General features: G+C 41.6%; 1 protein-coding gene across 1 annotated transcript in view; it reads left to right on the top strand.

The window, feature by feature from the left end:
• The window catches only part of DTNBP1 (dystrobrevin binding protein 1), a 106507-nt gene extending 81244 nt beyond the window's left edge, over positions 1-25263 (top strand). Inside the window, exons 8-10 of the mRNA XM_075213103.1 lie at positions 12338-12493; positions 13128-13271; positions 24300-25263. Of these exons, the coding sequence (XP_075069204.1) occupies positions 12338-12493; positions 13128-13271; positions 24300-24556 (557 nt within the window). The 3' untranslated portion in view covers positions 24557-25263. The remainder of the gene's footprint in view (positions 1-12337; positions 12494-13127; positions 13272-24299) is intronic.

Raw genomic sequence — 25263 nt, 5'->3', positions numbered from 1 at the left:
GGCTCATCTATAATAATACCGCATCTGATTTGCTTGGATGTAGCTGTTCAGCAGCAGTGTCCATGTGAATTAGTGTAAATGTGGGGTACGTATGCTGCGATTTGGCTTCACTGTGATATGACCAATAGTCCAGAATGTTGTTTAACTTGAAATATACCTGCCAACATACACAAATTCGCAGGTCATTCATGATTTCTGCCAAACTCAAAAATCATAGTCTTGCTTGAAACAGGTGTGGTATCGACAGATTGGGGGGTAGATTTATTAAGCTGCAGGTTTGAAAAAGTGGAGATGTTGCCTATAGCAACCAATCAGATTCTAGCTGTCATTTAGTATATTCTGCAAAATGACAGCTAGAATCTGATTGGTTGCTATAGGCAACATCTCCACTTTTTCAAACCCATAGCTTGATTAATTTAACCCCGGGTGTGTTTTGGGTGGAGTCAGAGTTGAATTTTTATGATATGTTAATATCAACAAATAAATTTGTGTACAAAACTCCTAAAAGTGGCAGTGCTGGACACATCAGTTGTTGTATGTTTTATAAATCTCAATGCGTGAAGCCTCGCATCACAGACAAATTGCATATGTCCTTCTTTGGCTTTTTAAGTGGTTCATTTCTTTGGTAAATTTTATTTGCAAAAAGCCAAAGCTATTTTCCTTTCTACACAGTCCAGCAATGCTAGCACTAGATGGAAACCTTGTAAGATCATTGGAATGTGTTGTGTTGTTCAAATATTTGATTATCCACATTTGCTTGTGGAGCTGTATACAGCAAATATATTCTTGAGTGAAATGACTTTGTTCAATGATTGAGTAGCTAATATGAGCCTGGGAGGACGGGAGGGGGTTGTCCTTCACAAGCTCTGTTTTTCATCCCTGATAGCCAAGTGACTTTTCCAAGATGCAGAGTGTAGTGTTTGTACTGGATGTGATTGATAGTATGCCATAAGTACATGGACTCTGAATACAAAATATAAGAGCTAAACACATTTATTGTATGTGGTCATGGTTAGGGCTTATATTATGTGAAGGTACACACTCCTTATGGAAAACGGCTCTATGTTAATACTTTCTCCCTAGATGGAGTGAGGATTCTATGGAGAGTGATATCCTACTTGATTGTTTCTGTATACCGGGTAGCTATTGTGCTTCGCTGGTGAAAACTAATGTAAAATGATAAATTGTAAATTGTAAAACAATTGTATGTGTAATATCTGGACCCTGCCATCCATATACATAATATACATACTGGTAAAGTTTTCCAGTGTATAGTCTTTTTACACACACCTGCTAACAGAAAATAAATATTTTCAATACGGCTTCCATTTAGTAGAGTATGGACAATTTACTTTTGAATTCATTTTTAGACTTCTCATTGCCTTTGTTTGCTGCCCCCACCTTCTTCTTTTTTAAAGCAATCTGCCAGCTCGAACAAGAGGAAGATGTAGAATTAGACCTGCTCAGTTTTCATCAGTGAAACAACTGAGAGCAAATCAATATATAGCACAGGGATTAATGGAGTTGTAGCTTTGGACAACCCCCTTAATATAATGGACACATGATAGTGTGGCCACCTGAAGATGGATTGCACTTCAAACTACTCATTTGCACTATGACGTCTGTGCAGATCACATGTTAGTATTAGTATTCCAGTCCTCTTTTTTAATAGTGGTCTATTTACCAGCACTATGAGCTGTGGTGTGATCCAACTCTTAGTTTCTGATAACTTGGGGTGTTCCAGAGAGGAACTCTTATTTGCTGTGGAGGAACCAAGTTATATTGAGAGGGTTGCTTAAAGGTAGACCACAGCTTTTACAAGGTACAAACAGAGTCCTAAATACAGATGCAGTATTAGTTTTGTTTTCCACATGATCCCAGCACATCTTGAGCCATCTTAATCCAGATATCACTTAGTAATAGAGGTTAACAAATGGTTTCAGAGATAACAAGCTGAACAAAAAGCCGGTGACAATCCATTTAGGATAACTGGTGCTTCATCTTTTAATGAATTTAATTATAATAGTAAGTCAAAACATGTTGTTTGGCAATATCCTTAGTACTCACTGTTGGTTTTATGTTCTCTATACCCGTGCAGAGAATGGAAATCATCTGTGTAGATTTGTTTTTACTTCCTCTGACTCCTGCTTACTGTCCTAGAGACTCTTAGACTCCAGAAATTTTGGAGCGTTCTTCCGACTCAGAGAGTCCCAGAGAGTAGACGACCTCTCCATCTTGTAAGGAGGACAGGATGGGGCCTTGATAATGCGAATTGTGTCATCAGGTCTCTCTGGGTGGTTTCTTATGACCCGACTTACATCATGATGTCCCCACTGCTTCCTGACATGATCAAGTCATTACACAGTGGGGGTTGTTATGTCGAAAATTGCCACCCCCATCTCGCACTTGTCCTTTCATAGAGGGGAGTTTGAAAAGGTAGGCAAGTATAACATAATCTTATTTGTCTACCTTCACAGTTGCTTGTTAATAAAGGGACAATGGTACAAGGTAGTTAGTGTGGATTACATGCCTTGTGAAAGCTGTGAGTGAGGGTTCATCTGCCAAAAGGACTGAAGGCAAATAAAGAAGCTTCTTTTAAGGACATCCTATACTGTCCTTAAAAGTGGAAACTCTGGTCCTGATGCCCTATTTCATCTGTGTTGCACTCTGCAGTCTCTTACTATGTACAATATTATCTCATTTACAAGCTTTATAATCTGTTATCATTTCTATTCTTGCTCCCCCAACACCTCAATCAAGTGTCAAGTCTCTAAAACCTCATCTCTTACCCCACTGTATATTCCCCTCTCCTATTTTTTTTTTATTTTTATTTCTTCTTAGAATTTTCCCCCGTTCATACTCTCCCTTCAGCATTTCATTAATGCACCTCTACTGTCGTAATATCCAATGCTTAGCTCTATTTTCTGTATTCTGTTAATCCTTAATGTGTTTATTTTGTATCATGTGTTTTATTCTGAAATTATAATATTATTTTGAAAATTTAAAGTGCTTTGGGTCCTACTGAGATAAATTCATTATATAAATAAAGTGATTACACATTGGAGTAATTTAGACCTGTTCAGGACAGAGGATTAATTATACATGATTTTCCTCCATCACTGCTCTGCTTATCTTCATTGATATGTGCAGACTTTCCCACTGGTGCTTAATATTAGCAGCATTTGTTCTGCTATTTCACCTACACTGTATTGTCATCTGGCAGTTGTTTATGTAAGAGATGTACAGGATCTTTTTTTTTTTTAATCTATATTTTTCTGTCATTCTTGTTTCCTGTCCTCTATCTCCCAGATTGGAGCAAATATTGTCAGTGTTCTATATGCACTTCCATCTGTTCAGCGTCCTGTTTGGTTTCTTCGTGATACAATTATTAAAAGGGAAATATGATTCAAATTATCTAGTGACTTAATTCACAAGACATTTGTTGAGAGGCCTTATACTTCATCCTTGTCAGCTTTTAAATAACATACATTTAATGGAACACATCAATTCCATTTGTCAATGATGCTTTTATTTCAAAGAACTGTTGCTAGGCAATTCCATGAGGCCACACTAAAACAAATTGGAATCAATAACGTTGTTTCATATAGATGTGCACAGTCTTCCTGCATCAGACAGGAGTCTCCCATCACTGCAGGGTTACTGGGGACTCTGCTCCTCTGCTATCAACATTGCTAGTATTGATACAGTCAAGCTGCACATGATTGCTATATTCTATTTTTTCCCAACATATTTGCAGCTGGTTTCTTTATAACTAAACGGTCTAAACATAGCTGACAATTCATCTTGCTGTTTACATTTCTGATGGGATAACACTGGATTTGTCAGAATCATAGGCAACATGCGAACCCTATAACAAAAAAACAATCAATGGGGCAATACACTTTTGCGCAACCCCTTTTTTAACATATCCAGCCCTGCATGGAAAAGGAGCACACCAAAAGACATGCATAATGCTTCAATAGAGGTATTTGGACAAGCATCCCCATTACACTGCCTCAGCCTCTCCTGTACCCCATTGATGCTACACCAACCTCTAATGTGAACCCCATCACACTTTCTCAGCCTCTCCTGTGCCCACCTCCTCCATCATACAGCGCCAACTTCTTGTCCCCTCCCATCACACTGCCCCAGCCACCCCTCTGCCCCCATTACTGTTACTCAACCCCTCCCAATATATGTGCCACACTGCACCAGCCCAACTTGTTAAATTTGTATTCCCAGTGGTTTAATTTCATGCCTTCTCATATACAACCAGAGGGGTTGTCCCATAAGCATACGGTTTCCTCTGCTGTCAAGGGAGACAATTGTCTTCCTACAGATGTTGTATCCGATCCCTTGTGTGCACTTTTGGAATTACTAAAATTGGTTTGAGACTTTTACTTGGGTTTATGCAACCAGCCTATACCACACTTTGACCTGGGTCCCTAGGTAAGTAATCTCACCATCTAAGCGTATTAAAATAACTTTTGTATCATGTGTATTAAACCCTTGTCTGATTTTGTGTTCGACATTGTAAATGTTCAGTCTGGATCGACTATTGCAATTCCATCCTTACTGGTCTTCCCAAAATTAGATTTGAACCCCTACAATCTATTTTGCACGCAGCAGCTAGATTGATTTTCCTTGCAAACCATTCTTGCTCTGCTGAGCCACTCTGTCAGTCTCTACATTGGTTGTCTGTTTTTCAACAAATCCAATGCAAAATTCTACTACTAACATACAAGGCCGTCAACAAAATTACTCCGACATACATCTCAACTCGACACCTCCATTCTGCACAAGATCTGCGTCTCTTACTCTCATCACATCCTCCCATTCCCGGTTACAGGACTGTTTTTGTGCACCCACTTTGTGGAATTCCCTACCTCGCACAGTAAGACTTTCCTCTAGTCTTCAAACCTTCAAGCGTTCTCTGAAAACCCACCTCTTTAGAAAAGCTTATAATATACCTCAATAAAACATTACATTTATCAGGCCCTCCCCATCCACAGAAACACATTACAACACCCCCAGTCCACTATGCTTCTAATGCTGCTGACATCCATCAGGGTGGGAACTTCCTGTAGAGTGAGCAGGGAAGCTCTTAGTCTCACAAGATTAATAAATCTCAATCTTTCTCTGCAGGCTGTGTCCTGTCCGGGGACTGAGAGTAACTATCAGATTTCTCCTGCTAACCAGAGCTGGATTAAGGCTCGAGGGGCCCAGGGCACTTAAGACAGGGGGGCTCCTATGATGTAATATGGTTATTAGACACATTTTCAACAAATACACAAGCAATACTGTGAGCACTACTGTTAGGTGCACACAGTTCTGCCTTCACAAGCAGTACAATGTGATGCAGGACATACTTTCCAACTATCCTTGCAGTCAGACCAAATCCTGACTAAGCGGGACAGTCACCCACCAGATTGAGGATAGTTGGCAGACTGTCCTGCTCTCTGCTACCTGTCTTGTCACTTTCACCACTTGTGGCTGCTGGTGTCTTTAGATCAGTTGCTGCTTGTCCAGATCCTGAAATGTTGTGGGCCCTATTTGGAAAAAAAAATGGGTACATAAAATTTAGAAAACTCCAACCAGCACGGTGTTAAATCATTATAGCACCCACGTTTTAAAATTAGGCCTCACTCCAGCCCCAACATTAAAATAATAGTATTCACATTTGATAAATACATCTTTCTCTTTCATCCAGTCTGGGGGACACTGCTTACCATGGGTTGTGGAGGGGGCCACGGGAGTTGGCACCTAGCTAGTTAATCTTTAACACTGCTGACAAACCCCTCCCCTCTACAATCCCCCCGCCTCTTCCTCAGTTTTTTTCTAGGTGCCCAAAGGAGTTGGGCTTATTAGAAATAGCTAGTAATTTATTTTTATATAACTTTAACTTTTATTTTATTTTTTACAATAGAATTAGGTTAGGGCAGAGCTGGGAGTGTGTTCTGTATATAGAGAACACACTCACAGAAGCTGGGCAGCGGTGGCCGGACTCTGTCAGAGAGAGCAGACTGCTCTCAATGGCAGAGCATTAACGGTCACAGTATAGAGGGACAAGCGGTCTCAGGACCGCTGTCACTCTTGCAGGCTCCAACGATAACCGACACTGCCATTAGGCATAGAGCGCCGCTTATTGTATTACCTCGCCGGCGGCCATGATTACATCAACGGACCGCGGAGGTACACGAAAAAAGGAGTAGAGTTGGGGGCCATACCAAGATCCCCCCTCAGGTGAATAGGAGGGGGCATTGGGGTATTTCACGCTGCAGGAGACCTCTTCAAGAGGCCTCCAGAAATAACCATAAGTTCCAAAAAAAAAAAAAAGTAGGAGAGACAGAAAGCTGCAGAGGGGGAACTATCACAAGAGCTCCCCTGCTCTTCAGCACAGATGGTACAGTCCGGTCCTCTGGCGCCAAACAGAAGCCCGGGAAGGAACTTATCTTCAAGGGAGCAGGCACCAGGACACTGCTGTTGGACTTCTCCTCTGAGTGGCCATTTTGGCTAAGTACCAAAACCTTTCTTTAACCATTTACAGACTGTTTTTGTGGTTACAGGAGGGAGGCTAGTAGGATTGTTGAAATCTTCTTACTTGCACATATACCTTTTTTAATCTGTTACACACATAGAAGTACAGCTTTTATTACACATTAGTCTGTTACTTGTTGTCTACTCTGTCTCTCTCAAAATATCTTTATCTAAGTGTGTTTGGTGTGCTTTTCCTTTTTAAAATGTCAGAAAAGGGAAAAGGCCCTATGGCAAAATAGTTTACATGTTCCAGATGTAAAGTTAAATTACCAAATGGGCAGAAAGACCCGTTGGCGCTCTGCTCAGTCTGCGAAGGAGAGGTCCCCTCTGCGCAAACCCAGCTCCTTCCAGCCCCACTGACGGAGGAACCGGCCTGGGTAGCTTCCCTGACACAGTCGGTGTTCTCTTTAGCACAAATGATCTCCCAATCTACTCAATTGTTATCTAGTGTGGTAGCCTCTGTGACTAATGATGCTATTAAGCCTGTGGTGCTCCCTGCTGCCACGGTTTCTACTGAAATTGCTATAGCAGGACCTTCCTCTTTGCTTACGGACCAGCCACCTGTACCCACAGAACCTGCATGGTCCTCAGCATTTATAAAGGGTTTGGACAGCCTTAACCAGTTACTTGAATCCCCAAACCTGCCTAAAAGAAAGCGGCTTAGATCCGCTAATCCTCTCATGGTCCTTTCAGATTCAGAGGTATTTTCAGAAGAGGAAAGAGAATCAAATTTGGATTCTGACCAGGTTCAATCCTTGGAACAGGAAGAAAACACTAAATATCATTTTTTGATGATTTGGTTTTAGCGGTGAGGCAAGTGTTGGACCTCCCAGAAAGGGAGGATCCTAGTCCTAGAGACAGAAGTCTCTTTAAGAAGGCCAAAAGGAAGGTTATTCGGTTTCCCCCTTCTGTAGAACTCAAAGATATTGCTGAGGGAGCCTGGAAACGGCCTGATAAAAATGTCTCTGTTCCAAAGAGGTTCTCTTCCCTGTATCCATTACAGGAGGAGGACGTGGCTCGCTGGGAGGAAATTCCGAAAGTAGATACTCCAGTAGCCCGTTTGGCCCAACACACTCTCCTTCCAGCCCCGGGCTCAGCAACTCTGCAAGATACCACTGACCGCAGAGTGGAATCCCAGTTAAAATCTATATTTGTAACAGCGGGTTCTTCCTTTAGACCCACTTTTGCTTCAGCTTGGGTTGCTAAAGCCATGGAAGCATGGGCAGAGCAACTGGCACAGACCTTACAGGACCCAGAATTGATTACCCTAGCTTTACGTTTAAAGGAGGCGTCGGGGTACATTTATGAGGCGACTCAGAGCACAGCATCTGTAGCCTCCTCTATTCAGGCTGCGTCAGTTTCAGCAAGAAGAACGTTATGGCTGAAATCCTGGGAAGGGGATTCAGAATCAAAGAAATCCATGGAATCCATTCCTTTTTCTGCAGCAGGTCTGTTCGGCCCGGAATTAGATAATATGATTTCCCAGGCAACGGGGGGCAAGAGCACCTCTTTGCCGGTTCTCTCCGGTAGAGGCCGGACCCCACGGTTTAGCTCCTTTCGTCAGTCCTTTCGGGGAACATCCTTGCCCAGGGGACAGTCGTTTAAGGATAGACAACCAAATTTTTGAGGCTCATCTGTCAGAGGCAGGTCCTCGTTTGCAGCTAGGCGCCAGTCCTCCAAGACTCAGGAGAAGCCTGCATCCTGACTCCCACTCTATTCTCCAAGAGGTGGCGCTGGTGGGGGGATGTCTCTCTCTTTTTCAGGAATATGTTCCAGCAATCTCGGCAGTGTTCATTCCGGGAATAAAGAATTGGGAGGCCGATTACCTAAGTCGAAATCAAATGATGCCGGGGGAGTGGTCACTCCATCCGGAAGTATTTCAGTCTCTAGTTCAGAGATTGGGTCTTCCGGATATAGATCTCATGGCCTCCAGACACAACAAAAAAGTTCACAGGTTTTGCGCAAGGGCAAGAGACCCCTTAGCGGTAGCAGTGGACGTAATGACGATGTCATGGGAATTCAAGTTGTGATACCTGTTTCCTCCGATTCCCATGCTTCCTCGCGTGCTCAGATGAGTAAGGCAAGGCGCGGTCTGCCAGTAATTCTAATAGCTCCCTCATGGCCGCGTCAAGTGTGGTACGCGGACATAATTTTAATGGCGGAAGGACAAGGATTCGTCTTCCATCACGAGACGACCTTCTTCTTCAAGGTCCCTTTCGTCACCAGAATTTACCTCGGCTCAGTTTAACGGCATGGCTGTTGAAGCCAGCCTCTGGAGGGCTAGGGGTTTTTCCTCCAGTGTAGTGGACACTATGATGCGAGCTCGAAAGCCAGTTTCAGCTCGCATCTATCATCGGATTTGGCGAGCCTATATCAGATGGTGCGAAAATAGGACATGTCACACGTCTTCCTTTCGTCTCCCTCGCTTATTAGCTTTTCTTCAGGATGGGCTGGAAGCAGGGCTTCGTTTAGGTTCCCTAAAGGTTCAGGTATCAGCACTTTCAGTCTTCTTTCACCTGAAATTAGCGGAGTTGCCAGATATCAAGACTTTTCTTCAAGGAGTCTTACATATTCAACCTCCCTATGTTCCGCCTACAGCACCATGGGATCTTAACCTGGTACTGGATATGCTTAAAGGGCCTCCTTTTTGAGCCTTTACTTGAGGCAGATTTTAGGTGTTTGACCTGGAAGGTTGTTTTTCTTTTGCCAATTGCATCGTCACGTAGGATGTCGGAATTGGGAGCTCTGTCTTGCCGGGAACCATATCTGTTTTTTCACAAGGACAGAGCGGTATTGAGAACACTCCCCTCTTTTGTTCCTAAAGTAGTGTCCTCCTTCCATTTGAACCAGGAAATTGTAGTTCCGGTTTTTTCATCTACTTCTCATTCTGATGAGCAGTCTATGGAAAAGTTAGATATGGTTAGGGCTCTCCGTATTTATGTCAAAAGAACATCTCAGATTAGACATACCGATTCTCTGTCTGTTCTTTATGATTCTAACAAAAGAGGCTGGCCAGCCTCAAAACAGTCCATTGCAAGATGGATTACGGCAAGCATTAAGCAAGCTTACATAAGGGCTAACCGTCCTGTGCCAGAGAGACTTACGGCCCATTCCACCAGATCGGTAGGGGCGTCGTGGGCAGTGAGAAATGGGGCTTCTGCTGACCAGCTTTGCAGAGCAGCCACCTGGTCTTCTGTCCATACATTTACCAAATTCTATAAATTTAATGTATTCGCATCCGCGAATGCAAATTTCGCTCGTAGTGCTCTACGAGCGGGGCTTTCAGAGCGGTCCCACCCTTAGGGGGCTGCTTTAGAACGTCCCCATGGTAAGCAGTGTCCCCTAGACTGGATGAAAGAGAAAAGAGGATTTATATACTTACGTTAAATCTGTTTCTCTGATTCCGTCTGGGGGACACTGCGATGTCCTCCCTTCTGCCTTTCCTCTGTATGCTCTTGGTTGATTGACCTTTCTCGGGGCTTTTTGAATTAACGGAGGAGGAAGAGGCGGGGGGGATTGTAGAGGGGAGGGGTCTGTCAGCAGTACTAAAGATTAACTAGCTAGGTGCCAACTCCCATGCTCCCCTCCACAACCCATGGTAAGCAGTGTCCCCCAGACGGAATCAGAGAAACGGATTTAACGTAAGTATATATATATATATATATAATCTCCTCTTATTTCCCTACATCCAGCCCCAACATTAAATTAATAGTATTCCCATTTAATAAATAAATCTATTTCCCTCCCTCCAAACAACCCCAGCAAGAAATTAAATAGCATTTACGTTTAATAAATATAACCATTCCCCACAACCATCCCAGGCATTAAATAATTCATAATCACATTTAATAAATAGAACTCATTTTCCCCAAACAGCCCCACATTCACTTAATAGCTCCCAACCCACCCCAGCATTAAATTAAAGACCCAATCAACCCATCTTAAATTGATAGGCCCCACTATAAATATTAAATTGCCCCACCATCACCCCACAAATAATATAGCACCCAATAATTAGCCCCTACCTGCACCCCCCCCCCCAGACACACACACACACACACACACACACACACACACACTATAGTCATATACTATCCCCCACACACATTGGCCATTTTTATTTCCCCCCTCCTACAACCATTGCCCCACCCATGCAGTTTTTTTCACTTTCTTCCCCCCCTGCAGACATTATCACTCACTGTCTTTTACTTCTATCCCCCCGCCCCCCTGCACCATTTTACCTATCCCCCAAACAGAATGCAAAGAACACCAACTTACCTCAACACTCTGCGCCCCCAACAGACCGCGCATTGTGAAGGCTCCTACGCGGCTGTGCATGACGTCGCACCACGCAGTCACATGAAGGTTTAAAAAAAAAAAGAAGAAAAGCTGCGGGTCTCGGAAGCGCAGAGTATCGAACCGGCCCATACAGCCATCGGCTGTGCCAGATGACCAGTCCGGCCCTGGTGACTAATCATACAGCCCACTCAATACTTTATAGCTTTGCATTCTAGATGGTCCAATGTGCAATATGATGTAGCACGTGCCCTTCTGTTTCAAACTCCCATTGTCCCATAGATTGTAAGCTGGCGAACAGGGCCCTCTTACCTCTCTCTGTATGTGATACCCAGTATTTTTATTAATGTATATTCCCAATTGTAAAGCGCTACAGAATTTTTTGGCGCTATATAAATGATGATGATGATGGATTACAGACCACTACTACAACATAGTTTAGAAAGCCCACCCCTTAGAATCTATGTATTTTGTAATCCGGTACCATGAAATGCCCCTTGTCTACATTTAGTTGTTGTGTACTGGGATTATGGTGCTGTGAATGATAGTCATGTGACAATGCAGCTGATAAAAATGTTTTTAAATGAAATCGTCCAGTTACTGTCTACAGTATGTTTAAGTGGGAACTTTGCACTCAAGAGTCTCAAAGCCATGGTAGAATATGGGTGGATATGCTTAATGAATTGGATGGTTTAACAAGACTACTTTACTGTATAAATGTTCATATCTTACAATTGTAAGGTGTTGTGTTGTAGAATTTTTGGTCACAAATGTCAAACTACAAGTGTTTTATAAAGACGCTTAACCCAATACACACTTCAGAATCTAGATTTTTTTTTTGTTCTGATGCTGCCAGGGAAAATGCAGGACATCAACTTATGAATACTACTTTTCATGCTGTGTTTTTCCAGACCACTTAGTGAGCCTTGCATCTTCCGTGGACAATCCCCTTGTTTGGTCTGCTGTATGCTAGTTGAGAGCATCACCCTATAATGAAACCGGTGGTAGTCAGAATATCGATGCTGACTACCCCAACAAGACTTACCCCGACCTGAGGATTCCGAAGGGGCTGCTTCCCGATCTTGACCGATGACGACTCCTCTTCACCCCGACTTCAGCCAATGACGATGAAGCAAGAAGGAGTTTACAAAGGATTGTACATTGTGCATACTTACATTACCCCCTTAACAACAGTGATAATCGCGTCGGCATGTTCAATAACGTCATCAACTGCAGCCGCCTTCTTGTTTCATCGTCATTGGCTGAAGTCGGGGTGAAGAGGAGTCGTCATCGGTCAAGGTCGGGAAGCAGCCCCTTTAGAATCCACAGGTCGGGGTAAGTCTTGTCTTGCTCTTCTCGGCATCGATATGCCGTACCCCACCCAGTGACACAGCTGCTGCTTTAATTTTCTGGAATGATCGTGATATGTAGAAGTTTTGAATAATGCTGCATGTGGTCTTTTCCATGGAGTTTATATGGGATCATTTTGCTCCATATTATATAGCTGAGCTAGATGCAGAGCACACACAGAGAGTCCTGGACATGGAATATGCCCAGCAGATGAAGCTAAAGGAACGGCAGAAGTTCTTTGAAGAGGCTTTCCAGCAGGACATGGAGCAGTACCTCTCTACTGGATACCTGCAGATAACCGAGAGACGAGGCAAGTGACCATAAAACACTGACTTCTACCCAGTGATTTGTTTCTTTTACGCATTGAGTCAATGTTTGTTTGGGTTGTCTGAAGAAAAAAAATAGTAGTTGCAATGTTTAAAAGATTTTTATCAAGTGATTTATATTAAAATTACAATACAACTTGTCTAGCCTGGATCCTAAACGAAAATCCTGCATCCTCCTGTGCACTGTCACCAGCACATTTTGCTTATGCACAGTGTGCATTAGATATATACTCCCTTCCACTTTTTCACCCAACATTTATGATAAGTCGAAGCTGGATTCTGTATTGTGGACTATATTACTGCTGTAAATAATGTAACTGTGTTATAAAGGTCTGACACACAGGTTTAGAGAAATCCTAATACAGCAAGGTTAATAAGACACACACATAAATCCACTTTTCTGTCTATGCGAAACAAAGACACTGACTTTGTTTTGACCTGAAAATATGAGCTTCCTGTATTTGTCACATATATTATCTTTTTTTTATGGCATAATTGGTGCCAGCTTAGCAAAATAAGTAATTTATTGACACGTGGAACAGGCCCTCAAAATGAGCGATATCTATTTACAGAATTGTGTACCCTAAATATGGTCTTGTTTTTTTTTTTTTTTTAAAGAACCAATTGGAAGCATGTCTTCCATGGAAGTCAACGTGGACATGTTGGAGCAGATGGACCTGATGGATATGTCTGACCAGGAGGCACTAGATGTCTTCTTAAATTCTGGAGGAGAAGACAACAGTGTGCTGTCTCCTATGATAGGTAATGCCAGATTTTGTATACCTTGTACACCTATAATCATAGTTTTACAGTATCCTTTTACTGGAAGTTTGGTGTGCTTATAGAGTGTATCATTTGAAAACAATTGTAATAATTTTTCATGTGCTACAAAGTTATACCAAGCAGGACCTTGTTTCTTCATCTATATCTTCTTGTTACACCCACATTTTAATCTCCATTTCAGTCTCTCCACTATTGTCCTCTTCCTTCCTCCTGTTCTCACTTTACTTACCATGTAGTCCTAGCTTGCTTGGATAGCCTAAACCACTGCAGTAGGGCATTACTGTCTATACGTCTTATGTATCAGGCTAATATTCCACACACTCTTACCATGCTGGATCTGCAAATCCAGTAATCCAATATAAATATGGGCAGAGAATTGGGGTATGTGATGACAGACTGTAAGTACTCCCGCTTTTTCTGGATGGGTGTTAACATGTCTGAAACATTGCTGACGTTAGTAGTCCTATAGATGTGTAAGTGTATTACAGCACTCGACATTCATACCAGTCCTCTCTTCCTCTTTTTAGCATTAATTTATTTAGATATTAGATATATAATGTATGCATTAAGAATGTATATTATGATTTAATCAGGCCTGGATTCTGCTACATTTGTAGGAATAGTCTCTACACCCTAGTCGCATGGACCACTAGACATCACCAGTGAGTTAGATCTTTTCTGAATAGTGAAGAACTGCAGATGGAAATCTGCCTGAATATCACCAAATCCATGCCCATCTCTGTAAAACCTGTGAACTGTATTTTGTTGTGTTTTGGATGAAAACAGACATTAATGGGTCTTTTTTTCTAGTTATATTAAAATAAAAATACATGTTTGAAAGTGCTAAATAAAATGTTATAAAGTCAATGCCGTTATGCAGGACAGAAAAAGAGTACTGCATGCTTTCCTACTAAATCATTTATACTTCCTCCATCACATTGCAAGCTAATCAACCCAGCAGGACTAGTTTTAAGATAAAGATGAGGGCATTTGTCTTGGGTGTCTAGCCTCAGAGGATCTCCCTGATTTGCCTTGGTGTATAATATTTTTAAAACAGTGTTGAATCCTTTAATATCAGCAACATATTTAATAGGCATCTCAATGAACCATAAGGGACTACCTCTACAATCATGGACAAAAGTCTGCTGCCTCAATTTTTATGATGGCAGTTTGTATCTACTCCAGAATGTAATGAAGAGTGATCAGATGAATTGCAAATAATTTCAAAGTCCCTCTTTGCATGACAATTAACTTTATCCCAAAAACAACATTTCCACTGCATTTCAGCCCTGCCACAAAAGGACCAGCTGACATCAGGTCAGTGATTCTCTCGTTAACACAGGTGAGAGTGTTGACAAGGACAAGGCTAGAGATCACTCTGTCATGCTGATTGAGTTAGAATAACAGACTGGAAGCTTTAAAAGGAGGTGCTTGAAATCATTTGTTCTTCCTCTGTTAACCAAGGTTATCTGCAAGGAAACATGTGCAGTCATCGCTTTGTACAAAAAGGGCTTCACAGGCAAGAATATTGCTGCTAGTAAGATTGCACCTAAATCAACCATTTATCGTATTATCAAGAACTTCAAGCAGAGAGGTTCAATAGTTGTAAAGAAAGCTTCAGGGCATCCAAGAGTGTCCAGCAAGCGCCAGGACCATCTCCTAAAGTTGATTCATCTGCAGGATCGGGGCACTACCAGTGCAGAGCTTGCTCAGGAATGGCAGCAGGCAGGTGTGAGTGCAACTGCACACACAGTGAGGCGAAGATTTTTGGAGGGTGGTCTGGTGTCAAGAAGGCCAACAAATAAGCCACTTCTTTCCAAGAAAACATCAGGGACAGACTGATATTCTGCAAAAGGTACAGGGATTGGACTGCTGAGGTCTGGGGTAAAGTCATTTTCTCTGATGAATCCCCTTTCAGATTGTTTGGGGCATCTGAAAAAACGCTTGTCCAGAGAAGGAAAGGTGAGCGCTACCATCAGTCCTGAGTCATGCCAACAGTAAAGCATCCTGAGACCATTCATGAGTGTGGATGCTTCTCAGCCAAGAGAGTGGGCTCACTCACAATTTTGCCTAAGAACGCAGCCATGAAAAAAGAATGGTACCAAAACATCCTCTAAGAGCAAGTTCTCACAACCTTTCAAGAACAGTTTGGTGATAAACAATGTGTTTTCCAGCATGATGGAGCACCTTGCCATAAGACAAAAGTGATAAATAAGTGACTCAGGGATCAAAACATAAAAATTTTGGGTCTGTGGCCAGGATACTCCCCAGACCTTAATCCCATTGAGAACTTGTAGTCAATCCTCAAGAGGCGGCCTGACAAACAAAAACCCACAAATTCTGACAAACTCAAAGCATTGATTAGGCAAGAATGGGCGGCCATCAGTCACTATGTGGCCCAGACATTGATTTACAGAATGCCATGGAAAATTGCAGAGGTCTTCAAAAATGAATGGTTAACACTGCAAATATTGACTCTGCATAAATTTAATGTAATTGTTCATAAAAGTCTGAGACAGTCATGAAATGCTTGTAATTCTACTTCAGTATACCATAGCAACATCTGACTTAAAGGTCTAAAAACACTGAAACAGCAAACTTTGTGAAAATCAATACTTGTGTCATTCTCAAAACTTTTATCCATGACTGTATTTGCAGCCCTGCAGACAAGCATATACTTAAGTCTTGTTATATACAATCCAGTTTGTACAGCCAGTATAGACATTGCAGTGAAATCAGTACTTTGATCTATACACCAAGAGTCTCCAATATCTGCAGAGGTACACGATATGCAAGGCCATTTTTTCTGGTCCGCTGGTAGCAGGACTGATGGGGAAATCTGGCCAAAACATACTGCAGTATTTCTGTCTTGTCATCCTTTGGTCACCCTTTTATCTGTCCTTCATTGTATCAGGTCGACCATCACCGCAGTGAGAATGGGCGTTTGTCTGGAATTGGAAGGAATGAGCTTCACTCTGCTTTGCAGCCAGAATGTGCCTGTGCAATTGTGGAGTTTTGCCTCGTGTAAGAGACTAGGATGGAAAGGTAGAAATTGTGCAAGGGAAGGTGTTGCTGGAAAGATATTCTACAACAGTATGGGGGGGGGGGGGGTGTGAAATGTGTTAGAGGAGGGCTGGGAACAAATATTACTGCAGACGTGAGGGGAGAAATGTGTTACTAAAGGTGTGGTGTGCAGGGCCTGCTCCCAGTGGACGTGACCATATACTAACTGGAATGGCCATGCCCCATCTGGTGGCTCACCATTGCTTTGCTGCAGTGCACACATTTCTATCCTGATTAAGGCTTAACAATATTGAGCTGTATATGTCATAGCTACCAAGAGGTTCCTATTTTCCAGTAGTAAATTCTATGTGACGCCTTCAAATTAATATTTTCCCCCAACGCGGCCCTCCAATTGATTTAGATTAGAATCTACAATGTTCAGCATACTTGGTGCTCCCAGGATTTTGAAAAGGGAAAAATGGACATGAATGTGAAGGAAAACGGTCTGTGATTTCTTGAGTGCCATATACAGCAACAATTTTAATGGCAACTTTCACTGTTATTTTCTTTAATGTAGGGCAAACCACATTCTAAATGATCTGAAATGTAAAATAAATGTTGATCTAAGCATTCCCAGTGGGCAAACTGAAAAAACTGAGACACCTGGAACCCTGTCAACTAGGAGTTGTGCAAGTTAGATTTTCAAGCGGGGAAAGAAGAAAAGTTCGGCAAATGGCAAAGAATGTAGTGCCAGAAATATTTTACATTTTCTTTCTATTATTTCTTATTAGAAATCTGCTACCTCATCCAGTGTGTGCACAGGCTTTGTGTCTTAGAGCAAGCGTGTATGTTGTGGATTGCTTTTATTCTCCCTCAGGACTGAAGATGCCAATTTTCTGCCTATGGAGTTTGTGATCATGTTAGACTAAATGGGGAAGTGGGCAGAAATCATGGTGGACCCTCCTATATGGTGAATTCTGAAACAGGAGTTAAAAGCACTTTTGCATGACATATTGGCAGCAATATATTGCACAAAACACCTGGTAATATAGCTAAATTATATGCAGCACCGTATATGGTGCAATGACTAAGACACAGAGACCTATCTTGTGACATTCCTAATATGCAAAATGATTATTACCTGGTGTCCAAAGACTGCACAACAATCACAGTATATACATTATCAGAAGGTCTAATGAAACCAAATAATGTGTGTGACAGGATGGACCGCCTATGCCACCCTGTCTGTTGTTGCTGGGAACCGGCTAGGCTTACTCTGCCACCGTCCCCTTTCGTTATTCCGAATACGCCCCCTCCTGCCACCACTGAGCTCCTTTGACACTCAGAACTACGTTCCTTCTGGGTAACTGACGCTGTTACCGTACTTCCTTGCTGGTGTACCTGGGCTGGTACTCCTGACCTCTTACTTTAGATCAGGGTTGCTGTGGATGGATCCCCCCTGGCCTATCACACTGACCAGGGCTGCATGGGTAACAGGCAGAGGGGTGGTACTGGAGAGCTGGGTCCAACCTCAGAATCAGCCAGATAACAAATTAGATTTAGGGTCTAATCTGCAGGTCACAGGATTACAGCAATATTGAAGAGGTTGTCAAGCAGGTCTTTGAAGCAGAGTGATGTTTATTTCTGAAGTGTCCTGACAAGGACAGTTCCAGTGATTAGAGGTATCAGTGGTCAGGTCAGATGGAACATCAGAATGATACATTTCAGTGTACAAGTCAATGCATTTTATACATTAGATTAGATTGTACGCTCCTCTGAGCAGAACCATCTCTCCTCCTGTTTCCACCACTTCTAACTCTGCTCTCCAGCTACTTAGCCCTCCTCCTCGAGGGTCCTCCACCCCATGTCCACTCTCGCTCCCTCCTCCCCCCTGGGGGTCTCCCTGTCTTCCGCGCCCTCCTTCTTGGGCCCCGTCGTTTGCGGATCCTCCCTCCCCCTTCCCCGCCCTCTCTAGCTGTGCATTGAGCGTACTGAGTTGCTGTGTTTACTGTACTGTGCTGTCTCCCATTGTATTGTGATTTTGTTTGTCTCTGTACGGCGCTGCGGATGCCTTGTGGCGCCTTATAAATATTAATAATAATAATAATAATAATAATAATACATATTTGGACGCAGGCTATTTTTAGAATCAGGCTGTAACTTGTTTACCAAAACATAGATTTACATGCATTGCAAAGCTAACACTATTTATACTTATCTGTGAGATCTTAAAAATTCAGTGATGTCCTGCATCTTTGTTTTTAGACACAGAAAATCTAGTAACAAGGTCTTAATTAACCCTTCCTGCCTTCAAAAGGCCTCGCATATCAAAAGGTCCAATCAACATGAATCCTTTCTTTAGACAGTAGCAGGATACACATTCCCAAAGACAGGTACAGCAAAGCATTTCCTTGCACCAAGATATGCAAAAGGCTTTCAAAACAGACTTATTGTATCAGATATGCATCAGAAATAAGGTATTTGCTTTTGAAAGGTTAAAAGAGAAAAAACAAATTTTCTACCCTGGTCTCAGAAATAACAATTTCCTATCTCACAATATCAAAAATAAGTGCATGTTCAATTATATAAATAAGCGCCCTGCGCTATTTCCTATAAATACATTTATACCAAAAGCTATTTATCAGCGATCCAGTCACAATGTGTACAAGTTCTACAGAGGTGCACACATATTCAGATTTTGCCAGTCGGTTTGATCTTTCATTGTTTTCAATCAAATTGCAACATATGTGGGCTATAAAATAAGCTTAAAATCTTATCAGCTAGTCAAGTATTAAGACACACCACACTGACCATCCATGGCTAGGTCATGCCAGCCATAGAAATCATGCATTGGAAATTATTAAAGTACGGTGTTGGGAAAATACTGTCAAATGCTTAGCGATATCCAAAGTGTTAATGTGTTGTTATTCAAGATGAGCAGACATGAAATTGTTATACATAGCTCCATGAATATTTATGGAAAGAGCAAATGCAGCTCAATTCAAGTCTAATTCCTATTTTTTTTTTCCTGTATATTTCTATTTTATTTGAGTTTACGGTGTTTGTATGTTAATTTTCTCACAATGAGCTATTTACCTCCATTCACTCTTAGGCATCAGCTGCCTAGCTTACTGGCAGCTCTATAAGGTACTTGTTGATAATACGGCTACCACTGTTATTGGAGTATTGTGAAAACTAACATAAAATGTGGTACATGTTAATTATACTGGTGCCATTGTAAACCACCACTACCGTTCCACTTGAACTGCTGTGTAAAAGGGAAATAGCGCATATTAAATGTTATTATGTGCCTGTTATTGCTATAATACTGTTTCTAGATCGTCTCGTTGCTTATGCCTTTTTCACACTTTTCCTTAGAAATCCATGCCTATTTCAGTCTTTTAAACCACATTAAATAACATTCACGCCTCAGAGTTCAAGCTCAATAGTTGCTGTATCAAAGTGGTATTTCACAGTATACCCATACAGTCAGTGGTAATCGTACCACCGTTGCTCAAAAATTCAACAGGGTTTATTCCTACAAAAAAAAAAAAAATGAAATGTGAGAAAAATGAATAGAAACTAAAGAGACTTACCTGAATCTCCGCTGGAAGCGTCATGCTGACAGGCAGTGATTCTGAAGACACAGGACTCTGGCACTTCACTTTGATGTCAACGCAACTTAGATGATGGTTAATTTAAAGCGGCAGTGTCTGGACCCCGCAGGTTAAGTGAATAAACCCTGTTGGATTTTAGAGCATCGCTGATACATAACCAATCGCATGCAGTATACCTGTTATACATAACTCACACTCAGCATGTATATAGATACTGTATATTATTCAAAGTACTTTACTTATAATACACATATTTCATCAATTACACCTATAAAATCTTGCACATATGAACGCGGTGTCCACTTTATTATTACCTTTCTAATATTGTGTAGAAATCCCCCCCCATTTGCCCCAGGACAGCCTGAATTCTTCTTAGCATGGATTCAACAAGGTGCTGGAAACATTCTTTAGATATGCTGGTCCATGTTGACACGATAGCATCACACAACTGCGGCAGATTTGTCGGCTGCATATTCATACAGTGAATTCCGCATTCTATCACATCTTAATGGTGATCTATTGGATTGAGATTTGGTTACTCTGGAGGCCATTGGAGTACATTGAACTCATTGTCATGTTCAAGGAACAAGTTTGAGATGACACGTTGTCCTGCTCTAAGTAGCCATTAGAAGATGGGTAGATTGTGGCCATAAAGGGATGCATGTAGTCAACAACAATACTCAGGTAGGCAGTGGCATTTAAATCATGCTTAGTTGGTAATAACACCATGAGCCTGCACTGTTGATGCAAGACGGGATGGATCCTACCATCTGCATGTCACAGCAGAAATCAAGATTCTTCAGACCAGGTGACCTTTTCCATTCTTCTACTGTGCAGGTATGGTTAACCTGTGCCCACTGTAGCCTCCATTTTCTGTATTTGAGATACTCAAACCACCATATGGCACCAACAGTCAATCCCTGGTCAGAGTCACTTAGATCTGGCCAAACATCAGAATGGGGAACAGTTGAACCTCTTGTCCATATCTGTATGCTTTTATGCATCGAGTTGCTACCACATGATTGGTTGATTATATATTTGCATTAACGAGCAAGTGTACTTAATAATGTAGACATGCAGCCACAAAATTAAAAACACCTGCCTAATATTGTGTATGGTCCTCCTTGTGCTGACAAAACGGCTCTGTACCATCTAGGCACGGACTCCACAAGATCTCTGAAGGTGTTCTGTGGTGTCCAAGATGTTAGCAGCAGATACTTTAAGTGCTCTAAGTTGCGAGGTGGGGCCTCCATGTCTCTGACTTGTTTTTCTAGCATATCCCACAGATGCTCCATTGGATTGAGATCTGGGGAACTTGAAGGTCAAGTCAACACCTTGACCTCTTTGTCATTCCTGAACAATTTTTGCAGAGTGGCAGGGCGCATTATCATGCTGAAAGAGGCCACTGCCTTCAAGGAGTACTGTTGACATGAAGAGGTGAACTTAGTCTGAAGTAATGTTTAGGTAGGTGGTATGTGTCAAAGTAACATCCACAGGAATGCCAGGACCCAAGGTCTCCCAGCTGAACATTGTCCAGAGCATCACACTGCCTCCGCTGGCTTGCCTTCTTCCTAGAGTGCATCTGGTGCCATCTCTTCCCCAGGTAAACAACGCACACGCACCTGAGCGTTCACATGATGTAAAAGAAAACGTGATTTATTAGACCAAGCCACCTTCTTCCATTGCTCCACAGCCCAGTTGGGCGATCACATGTCCGTTGTAGGTGCTTTCAGTGGTGGACATGAGTCAGCATGGGCACACTGAACAGTCTGCGCTATGCAGCCCAATACACAGCACGCTGCGATTCATTGTGTGTTCTCATACCTTTCTATCAGAGTCAGCATTAACTTTTTCAGCAATGCGTGCTACAGTAGCTCTTCTGTGGGATTGGACCAGACGGGCTAGCCTTTGCTCCCTACGCGCATCAATGAGTCTTGGGTGCACATGACACTGTTGCTGGTTCACTGGTTGTCCTTCCTTAGACCACTTTTGCAGGTACTAATCCAGTGGATCCCGAACCGTATCAGTTCAAGGCACATTTAGGGTCTCCATATTTTTTTTTTTTTTCAAGGCACCCCTAAGCCAAAATAATTAGCAAGTAGTCTTACTTACCCAGCTTACCACCGCTGTGGCATCCCAGGAAGCCAGGTAGTACAGTTTGGGAGCCACTGTACTAACCACTGCGTAGCAGGAGCACCCCAAAAGACGAGCCATTTTGGAGATGCTTTGACCCAGTTGTAAAGCCATCACAATTTGGTCCTTGTCAAAGTCTCTCTGATCCTTACGCTTGCCCATTTGTCCTGCTTCCAACACATCAACTTCAAGAACTGACTGTTCACTTGCTGCCTGATATATCTCATTCCTTGACAGGTGCCATTGTAACAAGATAAAGAATGTTATTCACTTCACTTGTCAGTGATTTTAAAAATACTAAAATGTTCACCGCCATCCGTTTCTCAGCCTAATTCTGCCTCTCAATATACTTTTTCTTTCTATGTAACTATCATTAGTAATATGAACAGTAATTGGGCAATAGTTATATTAATCAGGTAGTCGTATTGTATTAGTTATAACTAATTATATATATATATATATATATATATATTTAATTTTATGTAATTATTACATTAGAGGGATACATGTTACAACAATAAAAAGAAACTTGTGTAGAATTGTAACTACACAGATATACTATCCATAAAGCAATGTTTAATGGTCTGTGCAATTTAGCCACAATGTTGTTGATGGGATTGTTACAAAAGCAAAAAACAGCTACCACATGAGAGAGAATAGAAAGTAATTGCCACATTTTTGTACATTTAGAATATTAAATCTTTTTCACAAACCCTTTAAGCTTATTTTTATAGTAGGTGTTGAGTTTTGTAAATTTGACAGAAAAAAATTAACCCAAGCTACTGTTACAAATCGCTGGGCATTAGGCCATATATGATCTTTTACTGACAGCTGTGTAGCCGCAGGAATTACTTTTTTAAATCTTTCTGTTATGTATCTTTTACATTATTGGCTTTTAGTGTTAAATATCTTGTCATACCCCTTCCATACTGCAGCCTTAACCCGGGTTTTTGCCAGGTCTAATTCCCAGGTCTTTTGATGGGGTAATTCTTGTGTCCGACCCGGGTCGCCCTCACTATGAACAGTGAGACCAGGTTTTTCAACCCGGGTCACACCGACTAGTGTAAAAAAAAAAAAAAAAAAAAAAAAGTCCTCTTACTACCTTAGTATATCCTCCACGGTGACTGTCCAGTTGGTTACAAGGAGAAATTGGGCAGGGAGAAAATTATGCATTTAAAGCGGCAACAGCGGACCCTACGCCTGGATTACATTATACAGGCATGAGGTCCGCTATTGCCACTTTAAATGCATAATTTTCTCCCTGGCCAATAGGAATGATGTAATTTCTTCATGTAAACTGCCGGACAGTCAGCGTGGAGGAAATACTAAGGTATTAAGAGGACTCTTCTATTCTTTTTTCCAACTTATCTATTTATTTATTTTTGGCAGACCCGGGTCTGCCCGGGTTCAGTGTGAACCCGGTCAAACCAGGAATTTTTCCCCTGGCAATATCCTGGATTCATATACCCAGGGTGGCAGTGTGAAAGCGGTATCAATATTCCCTATTCTAATAAAATGAAGATGTGTGTTCATGTGTACCATGAAGTTATATGTTTATGTAAAATGTAGGATCGCAGAGGGGGGAGGGTAAGTGTCACCATAAGGTTAGTGTTTCTGCATATTGACCTCCTGCCTTATCTAAGCTCTTCAGTTTCTACAATGTTGGTTGGTATATGGGACACTAGTAGAATTGCAGACGTCTCTGAAAAATCTGTTCTACACTAGGGGACTCCTAATCCAGTTCTACAACCCGATTTTATATTGATTGAGCACTAGTTGTTGAGAATATGCACTAATGACAGAACATGTGAAAAAATGCAGTGTTCTATCAGTGTTGAGGAGCCGAGCTATAGATGCTCATATGTGATTGCAGGATTCAGACAGATAGTTTGTGATTTTCTGACCTGCAATCATTTCTGACATTTTGCTAATAGTATAGCTAATACCATATGGTAACTGCTGTCATTTTGATCTGTGGCCGCAGCAAGTTATGGTGGGTCAAAACAGAGGGTGTTGCATTTGAATAGATTGATTTTGTAACGTTACTGGTACAATATACTTGATTTCCCACTATAACCAAGCCAAGTATCTTTTGGGTGCCACTGCCAATATCATTGTTTGAATATCTAACTACATTCATTTAAACCAGAAATCACAAGACCTGTCTAATAGTAGTTTACTCTTTACTCCATAGAGCAGACGTCAAACCTTTTTTAATCTTTTTCATCTTCTTTCCTCATGTCGAATGGTGTAGGTCCAGAATTTGATGCCTGTCGAAATGAGATAACGCTTCAGGTTCCCAGTCAAGCAGAGCTCAGACACAAACTTTCCTCTCTGTCCTCCACATGCACTGATTCGGCTAGTCTGGAAAACAGTGAAGATGGAGGGGAGTCACCTGTTGTTCAGTCAGATGATGAGGACGTTCATGTGGACTCTGTACCTTCAGGCGCCAGCCTTGTTGCAAAAAACAATTCTGAAGTTAGTGATGAAAGTGAATCTCACACAGCATGAGTGCGAGCGTCTTGTTATTGCTACATCCTGGAGTTTTAGTGAAGCAACAAAAATGAATCTTGTACTAAAATGACCTTTTAAATGCCAAACGCCTGCCCACACTGTTCTACAGTTACCTTTGCTGATTTACACAAACTGTGTATTGGAGTAATTTCATGACGAAAACGTGTGTGAACTAGTGTGTTTTCTATCAACGGTGTAGGAAAGAGGAGGGGGATTCTGAATAATAAAAAAGCAGTTTTGACTGTGTGCTTAGTTTTTGTTTTTTTTTAATCAGCACAACAGTTTCTAAGCGATAATGGGTCTTTATCCTGCATGCACAACTGCTGTAAATTGAAGTTCTTAGTAGAAATGTAACAAAAATGTTTTCTAATGCCATGAAAGTATTCGCCAAAAAGTGGGAAGTATTTCTGGAATATTACCAGCAATAAATAAAAATCTCAAAATGCAGTGTATATAAAATATCGATGTAGAGTAATTACGATTCTTGCTAGTATGTATACAAGAACCTGATGCAGTGCTCCAGTCACCTCAGTAAGTGAATGTCACCTGAGACACTGGAAATGGAGCTTTATAATGTATATCGGGATTGATCTTGAAGAGAATTTCCCATTCATTAAAACAGTATTTTTTTTTTCTTTTTTAATTTAACCTGTGCCAACTATTGTGTACTTTCCTTCATGAATAAAAGAATTTCATACCACAAA

Source organism: Mixophyes fleayi, chromosome 5 (genome assembly GCF_038048845.1).
Source record: "Mixophyes fleayi isolate aMixFle1 chromosome 5, aMixFle1.hap1, whole genome shotgun sequence".
In the NCBI taxonomy this organism is placed as follows: Eukaryota; Metazoa; Chordata; class Amphibia; order Anura; family Limnodynastidae; genus Mixophyes; species Mixophyes fleayi.
This window is presented reverse-complemented; position numbering and strand designations above follow the sequence as displayed.